The sequence below is a fragment of the Pongo pygmaeus genome, chromosome 6, assembly GCF_028885625.2.
Source record: "Pongo pygmaeus isolate AG05252 chromosome 6, NHGRI_mPonPyg2-v2.0_pri, whole genome shotgun sequence".
In the NCBI taxonomy this organism is placed as follows: Eukaryota; Metazoa; Chordata; class Mammalia; order Primates; family Hominidae; genus Pongo; species Pongo pygmaeus.
In genome coordinates, this window is record NC_072379.2 from 137793574 (window position 1) to 137815414 (window position 21841).

Sequence of the window (21841 nt, forward strand, 5' to 3'; positions counted from 1 at the left end):
TTTTAATTCCAAACTGAATTTGCTCTTAGTGGATTCATCCATTTGCTAAGTGGGTAGCAGTCAAACTACACTGAGTAGAAAGGATTGGCACAGGCAAAAAGGAGTGAAAACAAGTCTGCAAATTCCACACACTGAATAGAACACCTTCAACTTAATTTCTTGGACAATGAAAGTGAGGCAGGAAAATGGGGTCTGGAGTAGGGGACATAAGGCCGAGCCACAGTTCAGCTATGACAGGAAACATCCTCTCCATAGGGTGTATGCCGAGTAAATGACTGTGTGACTTTACTTAATCCTCTTCATTTACATAGGGCGTACACCAAGTAACCAATGGAAACCCCTAGAGGGTATTTAAACCCCCACAAATTCTGTAACCAGTCCCTTGAGCCCTTATGTTCAGGACCGCTCCCACACTGTGGAGTGTATTTTCATTTTCAATAAATTTCTTCATTCTTTCCTTGCTTTGTGTGTTTTGTCCAACTCTTTGTTCAAGACGCCAAGAACCTGGACACCCTCCACCAGTAACAAAAGTACTAGGTGTTCTCACCAGAGACACAAAATTAGAGAACAGAAAGATCATCTCATCCAATGTTTCATATTTTACAAATGAGAAAACTATCATGTTGCAAAGGAAATCAACAGAAAATATCACTTTGACACCAATTCATAGCATTTATTGACATTTCCATTTAAAATGCTAGGAAAGCTGTATAAATTGTAAACATGGAAACCAAATACTTGCATAAATTATTTCAAAAACTCTACAGCACATTAGAAAACAGTGCAGCTATTGAAGGATAGAAACATAAAACCGACAAATAGAAGGGAGGGGCTGATTATTAAATCGTATACCCATACTGAGATTTCAGTGCCTGTTTGAGACCAGCAAACCATGATTGTCAAGTTTAAGTTGCAGTATTGACGCCACAGGTGGCCTCAATTTGCTCTGCACATTTCGTACATTAATGCTCATAATCTAAGGATGAGTGTGCAGGAAGAGCCAGAAAAACATGGACCTTGACAAAGGAGGGAGAGACAAGTCAGTACCCCAGGGCAGCTGTGCCGAGCAACCTTTCCTGTTAATGCTAGCCAGGCTCCCTGCGTCCCAGAGATGCTCCGGAGGAGGGCAAAGTCGAAAGCGTTCCTACTCCCCTTTTCTGAAACGAGTCCTCTGGTGCTTAGAGCAACTGAATGAATGGGTGGAGCCTCAATTCCTCTAGTATCTCCCTCTTCTTTCCCCACATTTGCAGGGGGAACAGTACAGGGTATGTGACTTGAACTTGGCCCTGTACTATTCCCAACTTGTACACTTAGGGAGTCAAGTTATGAATACTTGAAATCTGGTAAGTACAAGAAAGACTATTCGTGATGCTCCACGTAGCTCAGAAAGATTCTGTGTAATCAGGGACTGCAAGAGACTCAAGTCACTCAAAATTTCACCTCTGTCCCTTTAACCTATTCACTTTTTTTTTTTTTTTTTTTTTCAGAGACGGGACCTCACCCTTTAGCCCAGCCTGGAGTGCAGTGGTGATCATAGCTCACTGCAGCCTCCAACTCATTGGCTCAAGCGATCCTCCAGTCTTAGCCTTTCGAGTAGCTGGGACTACTGGCACATGCCACCATGCTCAGCTAATTTTTAAATTTTTTTTGTAGAGACGGGGTCTCATTATGTTGCCCAAGCTGGTCTCAAACTCCTGGCCTCAAGTGATCCTCCTGCTTCAGCCTCCCAAAGCGTTGAGATTAGAGGCTTGAGCCACCATGCCCAGCCTATTCACTCTTTCTTTAGAAACGTGAAGTGACCCCTGAAAAACCTGGAGGAAGAAGGGAAAGGAAGGATCCTGGGTAATTATCTACCCTGTGGGAAGCCATTTTAACTATACTGCATTAAGACATTCATTGCTTCTGTCACTTTCTTACTGGCTCCTAACTTTGTTTCATGTTTCCAAAGGCATTTACTATTCTTTTCCTAAATTTCAATGCTGCTGTGTTTTAAGATAAATTATCAAGTCTACTGTCACACACACAAGCATGGACTTAGCAATGTACCATGATGTTGCAATTTCCAAGTCATCTTCATAGTGGAGAAAGTAGTCCTATTTAAACACTGACAATCACCTCCAAGAATATCAAAAGAAACCTGAAATGCACATACTCCTTGTTCATTAGGTAACAAGTGTTAAGTCTATCATATTTTATGAGTATGTTACAGCAGCTGCTCATAGAAACCCTGTTAGAACGTGTGAACATGTTAGATTAAATGTAAAAATGAAGTTCAGTTGACTATGCCGTAGAAATGTGTTTTGTGTTCACATGCTCTGTCTGCTGGTACAGAAGTGGACTTCCTCCTGCTCCTGTCCAGGGCAAATGTGGATAAGCAGGCTCTAGTACTGGCGCTGGAACCTTGCTCCGGAGGTAGAAATGACCATGGTGAAAACTCCACTTGAGCTAAAGTTAGCGTGGGAGTTAAGACTGGAGTCCTCCTACCCCTGTGTTACCCAGTTTTCCTTCCAAATGACAAATTCATTCATGTCTGAGAATCTAGTGTGAAAGGGATAAGAAAGACTTATATAATAACTAATTTGTGAATTGCTGCCAATGCACTGCAAATCAGTGTCCGAATGACTGGCCTGGTCACTGAACACTTAGAAAGAAGTTGTGCAAATGAAGGAACGCTGAACCTGTCTACGGGAAACGGGAGACTCCTATAGCTCAGAACTGCTTGCTGGTTTTAGCCCAAAGCCTTTAGCGCCTACCTTCACCTGTGCTTTGCCTCACAGTCCGCATGCCAGGAAAGATCTGGCCGGCAAACACCCACTGCTTAAAAGTCATCTGCCGCCCAAATCAAAACACTATGAAATTAATAAAATTTGGAGAAAAACGTGTAGGTAGCAGTAAAGAAGCTGAATATATATATATATATATATATATATATATATATATACACACACACACATATATATATATACACACATATATATATATATTAAAAACCCACTATGCTCCACAAACCACGTGATCTCAAGCCACGCCAAACGGCTGCTTGAGATCTGCTCTAATGACCTCAGTGTCATTCTCATCATTTTCATCCTCTTCCCTTGCCTCCCCCACACTGGAGCACTTCCTCTGTAGATCTTCACAGCCCTGGTCATTTCCTTGCTGTATGACTGCAAAAGCATCCTTCCAGCACCTCTTCCTTCTCTTCTAAAACTCCCTCAATAGTGCAGTCGGGGATTCTGTCCCCATACTAAAGCGGATCAAGATCAAGTTCATTTTCAGTGACAGCTTCACTCCTTCCTTATAGCCTTTCCCAGGCCCACTCTCAGCTCTTCCTTCCACGCCATTTGCCTGGGTAGCTACCCTGCTTTCAAAGTCACTTCAGAAGTTGACGTCTCCCCAAGATATTGCATTTCCAAACATGCAACTTCCGCAACTTCTTCTGGGTGCCTAATGCATTTATGTCTTTTGAATGAATTTTTTTCCTTTTGAGACACAGTCTTGCTCTGTTGCCCAGGCTGAAGTACAGAGGCGCAATCTCAGCTCACTGCAACCTCCGTCTCCCGGGTTCAAGCAATTATCGTGTCTCAGCTGGGACTACAGGCATGCGCCACCACACCCGGCTAATTTTTGTATTTTTTTGTAGAGACGCGGTTTTGTCATGTTGCCCAGACTGGTTTTAAACTCTTGATCTCAAGTGATCCACCTGCCTCGGCCTCCCAAAGTGCTGGGATTACAGGCGTGAGCCACCGCGCCTGATCTCTTCGAATGAATTTTATTGACACTTAAACCATGTTACTTATCGGTATCTTCCATCTTCTATACCCACGCGTGCTATCTTAGATTCTAAAATCTCAGAAGGCAAGGCTCGTGTCTGCTGGCTTATTTGGTGCCAGAGACACCAAGACAGTCGGGAGCAGAAAGATGCTTAATAAATGCAATCGGAAAATTGGTGAAGGAGGTGAATTTAAAGCAAAATGGGAGTGAGGAAACTGAGTCACACCGAGCTTTCAGTTTTGCTCGTTACCCATGTGTGAACCCTTCACCGCAGGAGTGCAGCGTTTCACGTCGCTCATCCCAGGGCGTCCACATAGAGAGCATGCTACATTTTCACAGTGCTTTATGCTCCCTCCTCACGGGACATCTGCACACATGATCACATCTGATTCTCACAACTAGGGAGCCTGGGAGGTGGCGGGGGAGGTCTGTTCTTGTTTGGCTGATGGGGAGAATGAAGTTCAGAGAAGGAACCAGACACGGTCAGTGAGTGACAAAGTAGACTCTGAAAAAAAAAAAAAACCATTTCTCCAAACATTCTGACTCAAATTTACAGTTTGTGTTACCACTAGAACTTTTAAAATAGGAAAAAAGAATAGACATAAAATTCAACTGTTCATTGTAGAGTGCTTCCATAAACAGACTCCAAAGCCACACGCTGTCAACGCGAGGACCCTTCCTTTCAGTGGATGACATGAACTGAATGTCTGAAGACCGCTAGGGTACGGTGCTGCTCACACAGCTAGTTTGTTCTGAGTTTGGTGACTGGTAAAACTTGTGGCAGGCGTCGAGAGGAAGCAAGTACAAACTGCGTGTGCTTTATGACCACCAGCAGAGGGCTGGTGATCCGGGGGCCTGCTCACACCACACCATAACCACCGGCTGTTTATTATACATCATCTTTGGTCTTGACATCTGTTTAAAGGTGTATTGTTTCTAAGAATAAAAATATAGTTAAAATCCCTTTATGGTAGTATGAAAGACATCAAAATTGCTTTTACAGTCAGCCCAATTTGAAACAGAACCCTCTTTCTGCAATGCTCAAAGGTCACCATTTTTAGCACACTCTATGTGCAAGCCCATATGGCCCCGAGCAGAACTGGGAGAGAAGGGGCCATTTATCCTGTTTGCTGTCATACGATTTGAATTCATTACAAGGTGTCCATAATAAAATTCTGCTAGGATATCTGAAATTCTTAATAAGATATTCAGGAAACCTGGTATTTTTGAGTGACATACAAAGAGAATCATTCAATTTGGGGGGAGTCGGGTATTAAACCAAGACCAAAGAGAAATTTGGTACTAAACCAAAACCAAGACATCAAGCCCAGAAGGGGGCATTCTCTCCAATGCTCCTTGGAGCCTCTGAGGATCGCCTGATAAGATGTTGCTGGTCCTTTGTTTAATGTCCTTGAGAGACTTACTCTCCTGCACTCCTTCTCTTTCAGAGGTGTCCAGATGAAAACTGGCTACATCTTAACTTCCCAGAACCAACTTTCCTCTTATTGTAAGACTCTAAATCTGTACACCAGGCTTCATTAATGAAGGGCTAAAACATGGTTTTGAAATCCAGTGATTACACTTTGGAAATCTGTTTTAGCTGTTTCGGGGTCTTAAAACTTGACACAGATACACAGGTTTTGATTAGTCAGAGCCCCAAATTCTATAGCCCCTTATCTGTTATTTAATGAAAAGTACAGTCATGCACACATCAGGATGTTTTGGTCAATGACGGTCTACATATTGATGGTAGTCCCATAAGATTATAAAATTCTATTTTTACCATACCTTTTCTATGTTTAGATACACAAATACTTACCATTGTGTTGAGTACAGCAACATGCTGTACAGGCTTGTAGCCTAAGAGGAATAGGCCATGCCACACAGCCCAGGTGTGTAGTAGGCTATACCACGTAGGTTGTGTAAGTACAATCTAGGATGTTGGCACAGCAACAAAACAGCCTAATGACACGTTTCTCAGAACGCATCCCCATCATTAAGCAATGCATGACTGTCTTCGTTGATCTAATAAAAACAGGTTAATAGTGAAAATCTCTTCGCTAAGCCTGCTTTTCTTCTGAGTTTCACTCAGGTACCAGAAAACAGAACGACCCTTGCCACTGTTTTCTTTACCATTATTTGGAAAGTGGGGGAAATGTTTACATCAAGAGTAAATCTTAAGCGAGATGATCCCCTCTTAGCCCAAAGAGCATAAGACAATTTAATAGCCACTCGACAGAGTAATAGCACAATAAAATCAGAAATAAGAAGCAACTCTCTCCTTTCCCTTGTGTTCTCAAAGCTCTTTTACATTTCTTGATTCATTACAGAGAGGCTGAACTGAACTCAATTTCATTTCCAGGCTCTGAACACAGGGAATGTGACTGGTAGGGATGTATGTATAACAATTTGGTGGTGCTGGGAATTATTAAATAACTTTTGCTTACAGAAGATTTCTCATTCAGACATAATTTGTGAACAAATCAACAGCAAAGTGGAAGAAAGGATCAGTTAGGACCTCTTGAAAGCCTCATTCTACAGGATTGGCCTTAGCGATTGGTGCTGAACTGGGACGTGACCAGGAGTTGTGTGTGCCCAATTAAGAAACAGCAAATACAATGAAGAACATAGATCTAAACTTTGATCTGTATTTTGGATAATCAAATAAATATAAAGCTTTTTGCCCCACTTTCGGAGGGGTTTTTTTTTTTTTCTAGAACAAAATGAAACCTTCAACATATTCTTCCACTGAAAAAGCCAAAGTTGCGCTTCAGACATGAAGGTGAAGGGCCCTTGGAGCTGTAGCACCAGAAGAAGGAGGAAGAATGCGGGTGATGGCTTCGTTTGGAGTCATCAGGCTCTACAACCTATCATTTGGTTTCTCACTAGTAGCTTTTTAAAATTCCCAAACAGTCTTAGTATTCTTGTTGTTAATGTTACTATTAAAATAAGTTCCTATGGAGTAAAAGAGAAAAATTAAGCTGTTAATAAAATGTCTTCAAACCTCTTCTCAGAAAACAAAGCAGCAGGTTCATCGTACACGTACCAGTCTCAATCCCATGGAAACGCTTGGTTCCTTTCATCCCTATGCTGTCTATCTCTGCCTTTAAAAAAGAGACGAATGCAGTCATTTTGTTAGCTTAGGTTTGTGTTTTGTTTTTGTGAAGTGCTGCTGGCTTTTGGCCAAAATACATATATTTCAACTGAACCCAAGTGGTCAGACAATTGCCCGCCCAGTGAAAGGCTCATGAGCTGTCACACGACGTATGGCATCTTCTAAATTGCAACTTGCTCCCTCCCTTGGGCAGGCTGCCCAGGAGTTGCTCCTTCCTCTTCCAAACACCCACTCAGTTGATTTCCTTTTGGTCTTGCTTCCACAGGAAGCGGATACTTGGCAAATCTGCAAGGCGAGGCCGATCAGCTGTGGAAGTTCTGTACGGTGCTCTGTTTCTGGGAGAGCCGGAGGAGCTCCTCGCGGATCGCTTTGATGAGAGAGGCTGAGGAGTGGCCGGGCTGGAGGTCTTCCGTGGAGCTGGTGGGGTAACCTAGCCCAGGGCCCTGCAGTCCCCGGTGGGGGAGGTTCCCAGAAGGAGCTGAGGGCTCCCTGCCTGAAGTCCTTGGCACCTGAAATAGCGGTGAAGAAGAATACTCTTGATGTCCGAGCATGTGTGTCTGAAAAACATGGCAAACGTCACTGTACTTCCTACGAAGAATAAGCCGAAACATCAAATGCAAACTGGCTTTAGGAAGGTTCCCAGGACTGCCCATGGCCATCCACCAACTCAGCCCTCCAACAGGGCCCTGCTGCCTGTGCCGCAGGTGAGGGGTGAAGACACCAGGGGGCTGGGGAGAAAAGGAAGGGAGGGAGGCTGGAGTGCCCCATGAGGTGAAAGGTCGGGTGATACCTGAGAGCTGAAGGGGGTTAAGCGGATCCATGCCAGGCTGACAAGGGGAACAGCTGCCTTTGCCCTGGACTGGAGCCCATGTAACCATCTTCCACTTTATCTAGCTGCTGTCTGTCTCCTGTCTCTGTGTGTGTGTGTGTCTACTGAGGGCTCTGTAGAGCCTTGTCTTTAAAAACTTACCTGCACTAAAGCATAAAATAGTTTTGCTGATATTTGCAGCATAGAGATTAATTTGGCAGTAGTTTCACAAGAATTATTACACTTTTCAGATTTTTTTCATGTTTATTTTTCCCCCAGTGGAAAAAAATGTCTCTTGGCATTTATATGTAAGAGTACTTAAATCTGCGTACTAAAAAACAGGCTAGGGCCAAGTTATTCGTGAGCCAAACATGGCATTCCAGCTCTAGGTTCTTTCTACGTTTCACTTCTCCAAATAGTGACCGAGCAGTGCTCCAAAGTGGATGTGACAAGAAAACCTTAACACACCATGCCAGGCACGGTGGCTCATACTTGTAACCCCAATCCTTTGGGAGGCCAAGGAGAGAGGATTGCTTGAGGCCAGGAGTTCAAGACCAGCCTGGCCAACATAGTGAGACCTTGTCTCCATTTCTTCAAAAAAACAAAACATCAAAATCAACCCCAAACACCTCATGAAGCTAAGCTGGGCAAAATGAACGCAAAGAAAGAGAGAAATGGCAGCAAACTTAAAGCAGATACCTGAGACTCTAAGCATAACAATGTCTCTTTTAGGGAAGCACCTTATTCTAAAGTTAATGTCCTTTCACTAGGTAAGAGCATCCAGCCATGAAAGGAATTGAGTGTGTCTGTTGGGAAGGCACAGAAATGCAACAGACGCTGTAGCATAACGATAAGGAGAAAACAAAAAGTAATATTCTGGGTGGTATTTTCAAACTTCATTAATTTATCCCCCCAGGATATACAGTTCTTGAGAAAAGCAAATGAAAGCACTTGTAGGAATTACCGATGCTCACACTGAGTGAGTGAACAGAAGTCTCAAAAAGAAAACCTGTGCCTTAAAATGTCCCCAACTGTGTGCTTATTACAAAATTACCTACGCATGGTCATAATACAAATGACATTAACAAACCCACAGTGAAACACAAATGCTATGGAAGAGCATGAGTATTTATACAGCAATCCCACCAAACGTGAACTCCAGAGTTGTCATCTATAGATTCAAATTTACTACTGAAAGCTTGAACTCTGCCTCAAGAAAAATTATATACTTCCTAAAAGCTAGATGCTAAAAACTGTAAGCCAAAACACAAGCAAGGAGGGAAAACGTGAGAGAGATTAAAACTTTTTTAAATGTAGGTTTTAAGAAGGGACCCCCCCCAAGGCAGAAGCTGCTAAATTGAGGGATTATGTCTATTTTTTTTTTTTTTTTTCTGAGACAGTCTCACTCTGTCACCCAGGCTGGAGTGCAGTGGCATGATCTCGGCTCAGTGCAACCTCCACCTTCCGGGTTCAAGCGATTCTCTTGCCTCAGCCTCCCAAGTAGCTGGGACTACCAGCGCCCGCCACCACGCCCGGCTAATTTTTTTTGTATTTTTAGTAGAGACGGGGTTTCACTATGTTGGCCAGGCTGGTCTCAAACTCCTGACCTCGTGATCTGCCCGCCTCGGCCTCCCAAAGTGCTGGGATTACAGGTGTGAGCCACCGCACCTGGCCTATGTCTAAATTTTAAATGATGACCCATACAGGAGATACTCACGGCCTCTCTTCGCCCTGCTTCGTCCTCCCCGTACGAAGGCCAGCCTGGCCCCCCATACTGGCTGCCTCTGCTTGGCGGGATTTCCACTGGCTGAGCTCCAATTCTGCTGGCAATCCCCACCTGTGTCAGGTGCTGGATCTGGGAGCCTGGAAGGAACACGGTGGAGTGGCCTGGTCAACATTTATAGCCGAGTATGGCTGCCGAGAAAGACACTGTCAACTCTGACCACTACACTCCTTAACGACAAGGGATCAGGACTTGGTACCAGTTCTATCTCCAGAAATCTCACCTCAACTGCCATACTGTCAGCATTTCCTGAGGGTCCCATAGGTAGGGAAATGCACCACGAAGCGGTAGGGAAATGTACCATGAAGCACCATGGACCAAGCAATAAAAATAAACAAATAAAAGAAGAAAATCCCATTGCAAAAAAAGTCTGAAACAGAATTCTTGACTCCGTGACATTCATCCCTAAGCCTAAGTCTGTCCCCCATTTCGCCCTCCCCATTTCCACCCAGGGCTGTGCACCCCTACTTGCTCAGATCTAAAAACCTACACCCTATGCCCCACTCCTCTTTCCTGCGCACTTCCTACCAGCCCATCAGAAAGCCCTGTGAGCACCGCAACAGCCCCAGTGGAACCTCAATCCCACCCCTGATGCAACCGTTTCGGAAACACCCTGTCAGAAGACACTGTCAGCTCTCATCACTGCACTCCTTAAGGACAAGGGATCATGACTTGGTACCAGTTCTATCTCCAGAAATGGCATTTCCTAAGAGCAACAGACCGTAAGCTTCTTGGTTCCTGGACTCTGATTTTCTTTTAATTCAGACGCTGACAGTGATGCCCTCGTTTTCGTGGCTAGACATTAGGACTGGGGATAAACGGTACCACAGAAGGTGCTTCCATTCATCTCTGGCAGTTACCAACAAGGAGCAGCTCATTTATTAAGAAAGGGGTGAAAGGTTTGGGAGCCACCATGAAGCTGAAGCCTGGCTCTTGCTTGCTTGTGGCTTCGAGATTCACAAGGAGCTGGATATACAATATGCTTATTTTTTTCCCTTAAAAGGCAGAATATGCATCTATTTAAATTCAGCATATTATAGTATATTTTCATTATAACTCATATTGTGTCTGTAATGTAGCCACAAGACAATTAAAACCACTCCCCCAGCCTCACTGGTGCGGTGAGCTGATGGCAGAGCCAGAGGACTCTCTATAGCTAATTACCCTCCTATACCCAGACATCTGCAGCCTCCTGTGGCTATGGAAGCCAGGTAATACACAATGTTTTTCTCCCTCACCAACTTCTGTCATATGGAAATACACCTATACTGCAAATTAAGGGCGAGAAAAGTGATCCTTAAGCACTGTGAAATAGAATACTTATTTCCAAATTTGCAAATTTCATCAAATTCACCAGTGTTGCTCAGACTGGAACCACAAAGGCTCCAAGCGTCCACAGCTAAAGGAGGCACCTCTTCCATCTTTAAGGCTATTCCTACTCTAGTTGTCTAATTAACAACCTCGATTCTCTCAATTCTTTATTTTAAGAGATGGGGTCTCACTATGTTGGCCAGGCTGGTCTTGAACTCTTCCTAGCCTCAAGTGATCCTCCCACTTTGGCCCCCCAACATGATGGGGTTATAGCTGTGAGCTACTGTACCTGACCAACAACCTCAATTAATCAACCACATTAAAAAAAAAAAAAAAAAAAAAAACTCCTCAACGGTTTTATTTGGATATTTAATGATAACTAAAAATCAGGAAAAGCTGTCCTGGCTCTGGGCAGAGCAATGCACTCTACTGGAGCACCAGGTCAGTTACTGAAAAATCCTAACAGTATTAAAATGATCAGGACTACCAGCACTCCTTGCCCAACAGACGTTGTTTGAGCAAATCTTGCAAAATGCTACAAGAGCAGCGCAGTGTTCCCTATTTCCAAAGGCTCAACCAACTGCACAGGGAGAAAAGCACACCTTCTGTGTAAAGCCACTCCAGTAGCTGAAATCATCATTCGGTAGGATTTTGTATCCTGTGTTGTTCACTTAACAATACAGCACAGGCTTCCCCCATGAGTCAGCATTGAGCCCAGCAAGCCAGGGTTTGCATTCCAGCTCAGCCACCGACAAGCCATGTGACCCTGAGCAACGGGCTATGGCTACCGCTGAGTCTTGATTCCTCACTTCTCCAGCAGGAATAAAAAATCTACCTCAGCTGGGTGCAGTGGCTCACGCCCGTAATCCCAGCACTTTGGGAGGCTGAGGTGGGCGGATCACCTGAGGTCAGGAGTTCACGACCAGCCTGGCCAACATGGCGAAACCCCGTCCATCTCTTCCAAAAATACAAAAATTAGCTGGACGCAGTGGCGGGAGCCTGTAATCCTAATCCCAGCTATTCGGGAGGTTGAGGCAGGAGAATCGTTTGAACACAGGAGGCGGAGGTTGCAGTGCGCCGAGATTGTGCCACTGTACTCCAGCCTGGGCGACAGAACAAAAACTCCATCTCAAAAAAAAAAAAAAAAAAAATCTACCTCAGAGGGTTATTTCAAGGATTAAAAGACATAAAACAGATCAAGCATCAAACACATAGGAGGCAACTGGTAAAATCTCAAATCTCCCTTTTCTGGTTTATTATGACCTCTTCATCTTAAGCAGCTGCAGGATTTACTCAAGGATGACCTTACTACTGAGTATCTGGGGAAACTAACAATTCTTTGCTATTATGCAAATAATGCTGTGATAAATATCTTGGCACATGTCATTTTCCCCCAGTATTTTGGATTTTAGGAGAGTGAGCCTGGATTTCCAGAACTGGAATTACCAAATCAAACGCTCTGTAAGTCCTACCGCCAAACTGCCTTCCAAAAATTTAGTAATTTATGCCACCACTGAAAATAACAGTGACAATAGTCATGGCAGCTAATATTTATTGAAAGTTTATGCTATGCTAGGCACTATTTTGGGCATTTCTGTCATCTTCTTTTATCAGCTGAACAACCAAGGAGGTAAGTACGAATATTCCCAGTACATACAGAAACTGGATGCTAACTTTACCATGCCACATTATTATAAAAATAATTTCATGACTGAAATGGTGCATTATGGTGTTAATTTGCAATTTTAAAATAACTTAAAAACTGGACCTTTTTCCTCCTCCCACTGATCTTTCCAGGTTGGCCCACTTAATTTATATGAGGTATCTTCTACAATAAAAATACTTCTTGATCGTGAGGTGCTGTAAATTTCTCCTAGGTACTATTTTCTTTTTTTGAAAATAATTAGCAATTTTCAAACAAATACATGTTTCATAATTTTCAATAGTTAAAAAGGTAATCCTTCTAATAGATCTTAACATTTTCCATTATACGTTTTTACATAATTTCATCTAATAGAAATTTAAAAATAATTTCCTTTTGAATGTTATCAAACATGTATAATTTCTATATTCGTTCAGATTTTAAACTAAAAATTAATACATCTGAATTTTGCTTAGTATGCATGCCATGTAGGGAGGTTCAAATACCTAAAATTAGCAGGGGAATCAAGACTCACTGCAAAGCAAAGCACCTGTAAAGTTCAGGAAAACCTACAGGATTCCAGGATACACTATTTGTTTTGCTGAGTAATAGACAATGCAAAATAAAATAATTTCCTAGAAAAACCATAATGAAAAAATATCCACCAAGTATTGCAAATTTGGAATTGGCTTAAACTACTTGCTTTTGTTTTGTTTTGAGATAAGAGTTTTGCTCTGTCTGACCCAGACTTTGAGAGTTGTTCATTACAAGCTGAAAAAAGCACCTTCTTGAAAACTAACTCTTGTTTTCATGCCATCCAAAGTGCTCAGACCTAGATCTTTCCATTTACAGTAAGGATTTGGAAACGTTTTTCCTGGAGGAAACGTGCCGTGAATTTCACATGAAGGGCCTGGTTCCAGAGCCAATCAGCAGACAGCAGCTTTGGGAGCTTGGCCTCTCTCTCCGCCTCCATCTCGGTCAGGATCTTAGGGGAAACAGCCCTGAACAGCGGCAGAGGCCACTGCACACTGACACTCTGAGATGCCTAAAATAAAGTTTCTTTCAAGTAAATGTCCCGTAGCTCAGAAATGGAAGCTAAACAGCCACATATACCTGTGGTACCCCCGACAGGCCGAGGCCGGGCCACCGACGGCATCTCCTCCGAGTAGATCCCTCTGGCAGCAAATGGGGCTTCGGTGGAAGCCTGTGGCTGCTGGGGGTCAGGGGGCACCAGCTCTGAAGACTGCAGCAAACCGGGGCCAAAACCTGGTCTGAAGGCAAAGCAAACCAGCACATCAGGACTCCATTGCACCCTGGCCTTAGTATTCCATGAGGTCCACCCCCAACCTTACAGAAGGTAACATTTATCTACCTGCTTAGCCATCTCCTCTCCTGGAAGGGGGAAGAGATGTTTCTCCTGCTCCCTGAGGGAAGGGATTTTTCTATTTGTTCACTGCCCTACCTCCAGCACTAAGAACAGTGCCTGCAATACAGTTGATGCTGACAAAGCCAGGGCCTGCTCATCTCCAGCATCTGCCTAGTCCTGTGCTTCCTACCCCTGGCTACACGTCCGCATCACCTGGGGGGCCTGAAAAAATCACAGCGCTCACACTGCACCCCAGACGAATTGAAACAGAAACCCTAGGGGTGAGACCAACACAGCGGTAATTTTTTTTTTGAGACAGAGTCTCGTTCTGTCCCCCAGGCTGGAGTGCAGTGGCGCAATCTTGGCTCACTGCAAGCTCCACAGTGGTAACTTTTAAAATCACAGACGATCCTGCTGTTCATCAAGGCTGAAAACCAGTGTTCTAAAGTAGTGGATCGCGAACTTTTTTTTATCTCCAGGCCTCTTTTGACTCATAAAAATTATTGAGGACTCCCAAGAGCTTTTGTTTCTGTGGATTGTATCGCTATTTACCACATTAGAAATTAAAATGGAAAAAAAGTAAGTATTTATTTTAAAAATTTATTTACAAATAACAATTAAACATATATTAACATAATATTTTTCATGAAATTAACTATTCATCAATCCTCCCTCAAAAAAAAGTAGTGAGAAGAGTAGCACTATATTGTTCAAATGTCCTTAACAGAAGGATTCTCATAGAGTTTGCATCCTGTCAGTTGCTGGATGTTAGGAAGAAAATCTGGCTTCAGAGAATACGTAGTTGGAAAAGGAAGGAGTATTTTAATAGCCTTTTCAGATAATCTTAAAAAAATATTGCAGGCATTCTTCTTACTACCACACAAAAATTCCACAAGTGGTAGTTCCTCAGGGGTCAGTTGCAATATGGAATCTGAAATTATACTGGTGAACTTTTCGTACTCTGTTACGCTAAAACCCATAGCTCCATCTTGTACTTTGAAGGGATCTCTAACTCATGCCTGATTTTATGACATCTGTCATTTGGAACATAGTTCACTGAGTTATGCAAACCTTCTCGATATTGTTACCTCTCATTTTGCAGTATCGAAAAATCCCATTCATTAATCTCATCATCAAACTCATCCAGAAAAGTCTTTCGGTGCTAGGAAGCTGTCAAGTTCACAGTGGCAGGCAGACAAGTTCCCAAAATTCAAATTTTCACTTGAAAGCTCGTTTTATCATTAGCAACAAATACTGGCGGTTGTTTTTCTTGAAGTGACAGGCTCACTTCTTTCATTTTCAAGACAGTGTCTGCCAAACACCCGAGTCTGAATAACCACTTCTGCCAGCTGTTTGTTCAAGTAAAAAGCACAAAAGCAGTTGGTTCAGTTCAGTCTCCACTCAAACAATGGGAGCAAGGGCTTTTCTTCAAAATTCCACGTTCCACAGAAACGCTATCCATGTATTTCCTCTTTTGTCACACAGACTACTAAAGACTTAAGGGTCTAGGTTTAATAAGATTTATGATTTTGACTGCCTCACCAAGGACATGCTAACATAAATTTTAAATTAATAAATCACATTTTTAAAACTGTGATTACAGGGCAGTGAAGAATATGATGACTACTCATACAATTTGGTGGCACTGCCTGGATGCATGCTAAAGACTAGCAGTTTTGGCCGGGTGTGGTGGCTCATGCCTGTAATCCCAGCACTTTGGGAGGCCAAGGCGGGCAGATCACCTGAGGTCAGGAGTTCAAGACCAGCCTGGCCAACATGGTGAAACCCCATCTCTACCAAAAATACAAAAATTAGCCAGGCGTGGTGGCACGCACAAGTAATCCAGATACTCGGGAGGCTGAGGCATGAGAATTGCTTGAACCTGGGGGGTGGAGGTTGCGGTGAGCCGAGATCATGCCACTGCACTCCAGCCTGGGTGATGGAGCAAGACTCTGCCTCAAAAAAAAAGAAGACAACTAGCAGTTTCACCCACCATTGCTTCTGCACTTCTGTACAAATGTCAATACAATGGAAAAAAGGAAAATAACGTCTTAGTAATATTATGAAAGTTGTTTTGATCTCACAGACATTCCCCTCCCCCCAAAAAGGGTCTCAAGTACCCTCCAGGAGTCTGAGAACCTCACCTTGAGAACCACTCTTCTGAAGAAATTCAAGAAAAAAAAGATAATAGTCTGCTACAGTTCTTTGCAAATGACACTGAACCAGTAATTCACAGACGTAACCAGTTTAGTGAGAATGTAGGCTGACTTGCACTTATTCTCCAGTGTTATTTCTAGAGTATATCTCATAAACTGAAACCCAGGCTACCTATGTAACTCTCTTTAAATAACTGCTGTTGTTTTAGATTGGCCTCAGAGAGGGATGTGTGACATCCCTGACTTTATAGATCTAAGAGCTTTCCATGAGGCATGCTCCTCCTTCAAGAACTGTAAACCGGAGCCCACACCTCACCTAAACACAATCTCTGGACCATCCACCCACAAACTAGCTCTTGCCATTCACTTGATTCTCCCTACTTTCCCCCACCTCTTGCCAACATTTCCATCCCTCTATTCTTAACATGGTTTGCAGTCCAACACTCTAAAATCCTTTAAAGTGGGTGATTATACATTTTATCATCCACACCACAACACTTTTGAGGGTGAAAGCTATTAATAATGGGACTAACCTGGGTAACTGGACTGGTCATGGTCCCCTATCTCTAACTTCTGCCCTGTATCACCTAAGCTCACCTCGCCAGTTTTACCTTTGCTGCTTTTGGATCACAAAGCTGTGTGGTAGGGGAGGAAGGCTGGAGAAAAGCAAAGCAAACCCCTCTGAAAATGATGATGGTTTAAAAAAAATAAGAAAAGTAACTAGGAAGCAGATAACATTCCTACTTGGGTGTGACTTCTGGTCACTGAAGGGATGGCTGGGTTTGGTTTCTGAGATTTACTCTGTTTTACTGCAATGCCAGCTTTGTAATAAACCAGTGTCCACACATAGCTGGTCGACTGGTCTATTTCTCCAGCCTCACAGCAATGCTGCACCATCTTAATCACTTGACAGTAATGCACAATATTTAGAATGGTCCTAACACCTCCTTCTTTCTCGAAGTGTCTGGGCTATTCTTGGCCCTTTGCATTTCCAGATACATTTTAGAATCCATCTGTCAGTTTCCACATATTAAAAAGGAATTACTGGGATTTTGAATGGGATTGCATTGAATCTACAAATCACATGGGGAGAAATGACATTTTTAAAATACTGAGTTGTCCAATCTGTGAACATCTTTCTTTAGAGGGCTTAAAAGTCTTTGGTTAGATTTATTCTGAGGTGTTTTATATTTCTAAGTGTTGTTTTAAATGACATCTTTGAAATTTTTTTCTTTTCTGTTTGTTGCTTATATGCAGAAATAAAACAGATTTTTGTATACTGATTTTACATCCAGTTATTTTGAAATTTAGTTGGCTTGCTATTTAGCAATTTTGCTAAATTCCCTAAATTCTAACAATTTGTGTGTTGACATTTTAGGATTTGCTACTACAGAATTACATCATCTGTGAATAATAACAGTATTACTCCTTTCTTTGAATTCTTTACTCTTTCTGTGTTTTTCTTGCCTTGTTACAGAGCAATTTTGAATAGAAGTCATGTGAGCAGGCATCTCTGTCTTGTTCCAGCTCTCAGAGGGAAGGCTTTTTAACATTTCACCATTGAGTAATATTTGCCAGGATACCTTTTATCAGAATTGAGAAGTTCACTTCTATTCTTTGTTTGCTAAGATTTTTGCCATGATGGGATGTTGAATTTTACCACCTGCTGTATCTATTGAAATGACAAGATTTTCCTCCTTTGTTCTCCTTAAAGTGGTAACTTACACTGCTTGGGTTTTAAATGCTAAATCATCCTTACACTGCTGGAAAGAAATCCAATGTGGTTGTAATATGAGATCCTTTTGTGTCTACTGCTGGTTATGCTCACTGATACTTAGTTTCAATTTTTTTATATCTATGTTCATGAGAAACTGGCCCTCAATTTCTTTTCCTGCAATGTCCTTGTCCTTCTTGCCCTTGTCCCTCATATCAAGGTGATGTTGGTTTCATAAAATGAACTGAGAAGTGTTCTTTTTCTATTTTTTAGAAGAGTTTGTATAATACTGATACCTTTCCCTCCTTCAGTGTTTGGCAGAATTCACTGCTGAAGCCCCCTGGGCCTGGAGTTTTGTTTGTGGGAGGAACTGTAATTATGATTTCCACTTTAAACATAGTTACATGGCTATTCAAGTTTTCTCTTTCTAGGCATTTTTCCATTACAGAAAAAAAAAATTTTTGAGACAGGGTTTCACTATGTTGCCCGGGGTAGTTTCAAACGCCTGAGCTTAAGCAATCCTCCCATCTCAGCCTCCAGAGTGGCTGGGATTACAACCATGCACCACTACATCCAGCCCCAAATTTATTAACAAAAATGAGTTCATAAAATCTCCTTTTTAATGTCTGTAAGATCTGGATTAATGTGTCCTTTTCATTTTTCTTATTGATAATTTGTTGCACAGATTATTTGATCAAGCTTGTGCGAGTTTATCAATTTTACTAGTTTTCAAAGAACTAACTTTTGGTTTTATTGATCCTCTTTTAATGTGGTATTTATTTTCTATCTCATTAATTTATATTATTATTTTAATATTTCCTTCCATCTACTTCCTTTACGTTTAATTGGATCATCTTTTTTTACATCTTGAGGTCAATGCTTAGATCACTGATTTTTCAGCCACTTCTTTCCAATATATGCATTTAAGGCAACACTTCCCCCCTAAACACTGCTATAGCTGCACCTCACAACATTTGACATGTTATATTTTCATTATTATTCATTTTAGGATGTTTTGATTTCCATTTTGATTTCTTCAGTGTACTGCAGGTTACTTACAAGAGTACTAATTAATTTGCAAACACACAGAGATTTTCTTTTTTTTTTAAACTTTTATTTTAGGTTCAGGGGTACATGTGCAGGTTTGTTATATAGGTAAACTCAAGTCACAGGGGTTTGTTGTACAGATTATTTCGTCACTTAGGTACTAGGCCTAATACCCAATAGTTATTTTTTCTGATCCTCTCCCTCTTCCCACCAGCTACTCTCAAGTAGGCCCCAATGTCTGTTGTTCCTCTCTTTGTGTCCATGAGTTCTCATCATTTAGCTCCCACTTATAAGTGAGAACATGCAGTATTTGGTTTTCTGTTCCTGCATTAGTTTGCTAAGGATAACAGCCTCTGGCTCCATCCATGTTCCTGCAAAAGACAGGATTTTGCTCTTTTTTATGGCTGCATAGTATTCCATTATGTATGCGTACCACTTTTTTAAATCTGATCTGTCACTGATGGGCATTTAGGTTGATTCCATGTCTCTGCTTTGGTGAACAGTGCTTCAGTGAACATTTGCATGCATGTTTCTTCACAGCCGAACAATTTATATTCCTTTGTGTATATACCCATTAATGGAATTGCTGAGTCAAATGGCAGTTCTGTTTTTTTTTTTTAACATCAATTAAATTACATTTACTTAAATATACTAATCAAAACACGTCTTATGAAGCATCTTTTCTATGACAGTCTGGTCTGTGCTGGATCCACTCTGTGCTGCTGTTTTCTGACACCAGTTGGTAGTTCTGTTTTTATGTCTTTGAGGAATCGCCACACTGCCTTCCACAATGGTTGAACTAATTTACACTCTCACCAACAGTATATAAGCATTCCCTTTGCTCCACAACCTCACCAGCATCTGTTATTTTTGACCTTTTAATAATAGCCATTCTGACTGGTATGAGATGGTGTCTCATTGTAATTTTGATTTGCATTTCTCTAATAATCAGTGATATTGAGCTTTTTTTCATATGCTCGTTGGCCGCATGTATGTCTCCCTTTGAAAACTGTCTGTTTGTGTCCTTTGCCCACTTTTTAATGGGGTCGTTTATTCTTTTTCTTGTTAAGTTCCTTACAGATGCTGGATATTAGACCTCGGTCAGATGCATAATTTGCAAATATTTTCTCCCATTCTATAGGACAAGGAGCCTACAGAATAGGAGAAAATATTTGCAAACTAGAGCTTTTGCTGTGCAGAAGCTCTGAAGTTTAATGAGATCCCATATGTCAATTTTTGCTTTTGTTGTGATTGCTTTTGGCGTCTTCATCATGAAATCTTTGCTCATTCCTATGTCCAGAATGCTATTGCCTAGGATGTCTTCCAAGGTTTTTATAGTTTTGGGTTTTATCTTTTATTTTTGGTTTCTAACTTAATTCTACTAGGATTAGCAAATATGCTCTGACTGATTTCACTTCTTGAAATTTGTGAAGATTTGTTATGGTCCAGCATATGGTAAATTTTAAAAATGTATTTTAAAGGAAGATGTATTTTACAGTTGAGTCCAGGGTTCTATATATGTCAATTAGGTCAAATTGATTAATCATGTTGTTCCAATCTTCTATATCCTTTCTGTATCTTTACATTTTTTGATGTGTTGCTCATAAGCCAAATACATTTTTTAAAAATCAAATCTAATAACCTTTGTCTTTTAATTGAAATATCTAGTTATTAACATTTAACGTAATTCATTATAGATCTGAATTTAGATCTCTACCATCTTAAGTTTTCTTTCTGCATGTCCTGTAAATTCTAAGTTCTTTTTTCTCCTATTTCCTACCTTCTTTTGGATTATCTTTAAGTTATTTTGCTCTTATTATTTTATATTTAAGCATTCTTTTACTGAGCCTAGAACTACACTAGAATCCTTCACTTATAACAGTCTAACATAAAGTAGCACTTTTACATCTTCCTGGACAATGGACCTTACCTCCATATTAAGCATAAGTGTAATTATTTTAGAATCTGTGTCTGATAACTCCAATATCTGGATCCCCTGTAGTTCTGCTTCTACTATTTCTTTTTAATTAAAAAAATAACTGTATTTTCTTTTCTTCTCATATGCCTGGGGGTGGGTGTCGGGGTGTGTGGAAGGGGGGCTACTGTAGCAATAATATAAAGCTAAGAGTGATATAATCTTCTTCGAAAAGGGATGTTCATTTGTTTCTGCCAGGGAGCAACCCTAATCAACTTTCAAAGCTGAGCTTTACTTCCTGCAGGGACTGATCTACTTATGATTCACCCTTACTCCTAGAGCATAACCCGTAAGGGTCCAAACTCAAAACCTTTGGATGTTTACCAGGGTCTCCCCTCGTGCTCCCAGCCCCATGAGTCTGTCAAAGGCTTTGCCTGGCTTCCCAGGTGCTTCTTCTGGAATCCGCAGGTGTCCCTGGAGAAAAAGTGGCCCAAGAAGCAGGGCTCATGCCTCTAGATTTCCTGGATCTTGGTCTCATAACGCTTCACAGCCCTGTTAACTCTCTGGGGTTTTTAATGTTAATATCTTACTCAGCTTTTCCAGTTGTCCTCAGCAGGAGAGTTGGTCCAAATTACCTAGCCTGTCATTACTGGAACAGAACTTAAATTCCAACTTTTTTTCCCTCCTCTTCTGGTTAGATCAAGAGAATATACAACGCAGAGTTTTACATCTGCTCATATTAGCTAAAATTAGTGAGTTTATAAAGTTTTTAAAAACAGCCTATGTGAGAAAATGATAATACATTTTGTTTTGAAAACCTTACCTTGGCAATGGACCCGTTGGGGGAGTCATTCCATAGTCTTCATATCTCTGGAAGACATACAAAAGAACATGAAGATTAATATTCAATACTTATTATAAAGTGACAACAGCAAACTTATAAATTCAGCTTTACAGGATCAACTTTCAAGAGAATTATTTTCTCATTAAAACTTAGCATGTTACCGGGCACTCTGCCACCAAGTGATGCTACAAGTTTCGGTTCGAGGACCTGCACTACCAGACTTTAGAAAACACACAACTCATTTCTAGATCTTTCCTTCTTTTGTATATTACAACTACAAATATGAATAGCTGACAGGCTTTCTGTGACAACTACAAATATGAATAGCTGACAGGCTTGCTGTGCCTGCTCTTCCCTACAGATCCATCT

At 41.5% G+C, this 21841-nt stretch overlaps 1 protein-coding gene across 8 annotated transcripts in view; it reads right to left on the reverse strand.

Moving 5' to 3' along the window:
• Window positions 1-652: 652 nt before the first annotated feature.
• Window positions 653-21841, reverse strand: part of KIAA1549 (KIAA1549 ortholog) — a 158107-nt gene continuing 136918 nt past the window's right edge. For 2 of the 8 annotated variants that reach the window (XM_063667866.1, XM_054495659.2), the window contains 4 exons: window positions 21452-21498; window positions 13544-13701; window positions 9412-9557; window positions 653-7443 (listed from right to left, as the gene is read on the reverse strand). In XM_063667866.1, coding sequence (XP_063523936.1) covers window positions 7189-7443; window positions 9412-9557; window positions 13544-13701; window positions 21452-21498 — 606 coding nt within the window. In that variant the 3' untranslated portion in view covers window positions 653-7188. Of the gene's footprint in view, window positions 7444-9411; window positions 9558-13543; window positions 13702-18758; window positions 19085-21451; window positions 21499-21841 lie in introns of those variants that run through there. The other 6 variants (XR_010127000.1, XR_008503730.2, XR_010126998.1 and 3 more) reach the window with 6 other exon arrangements.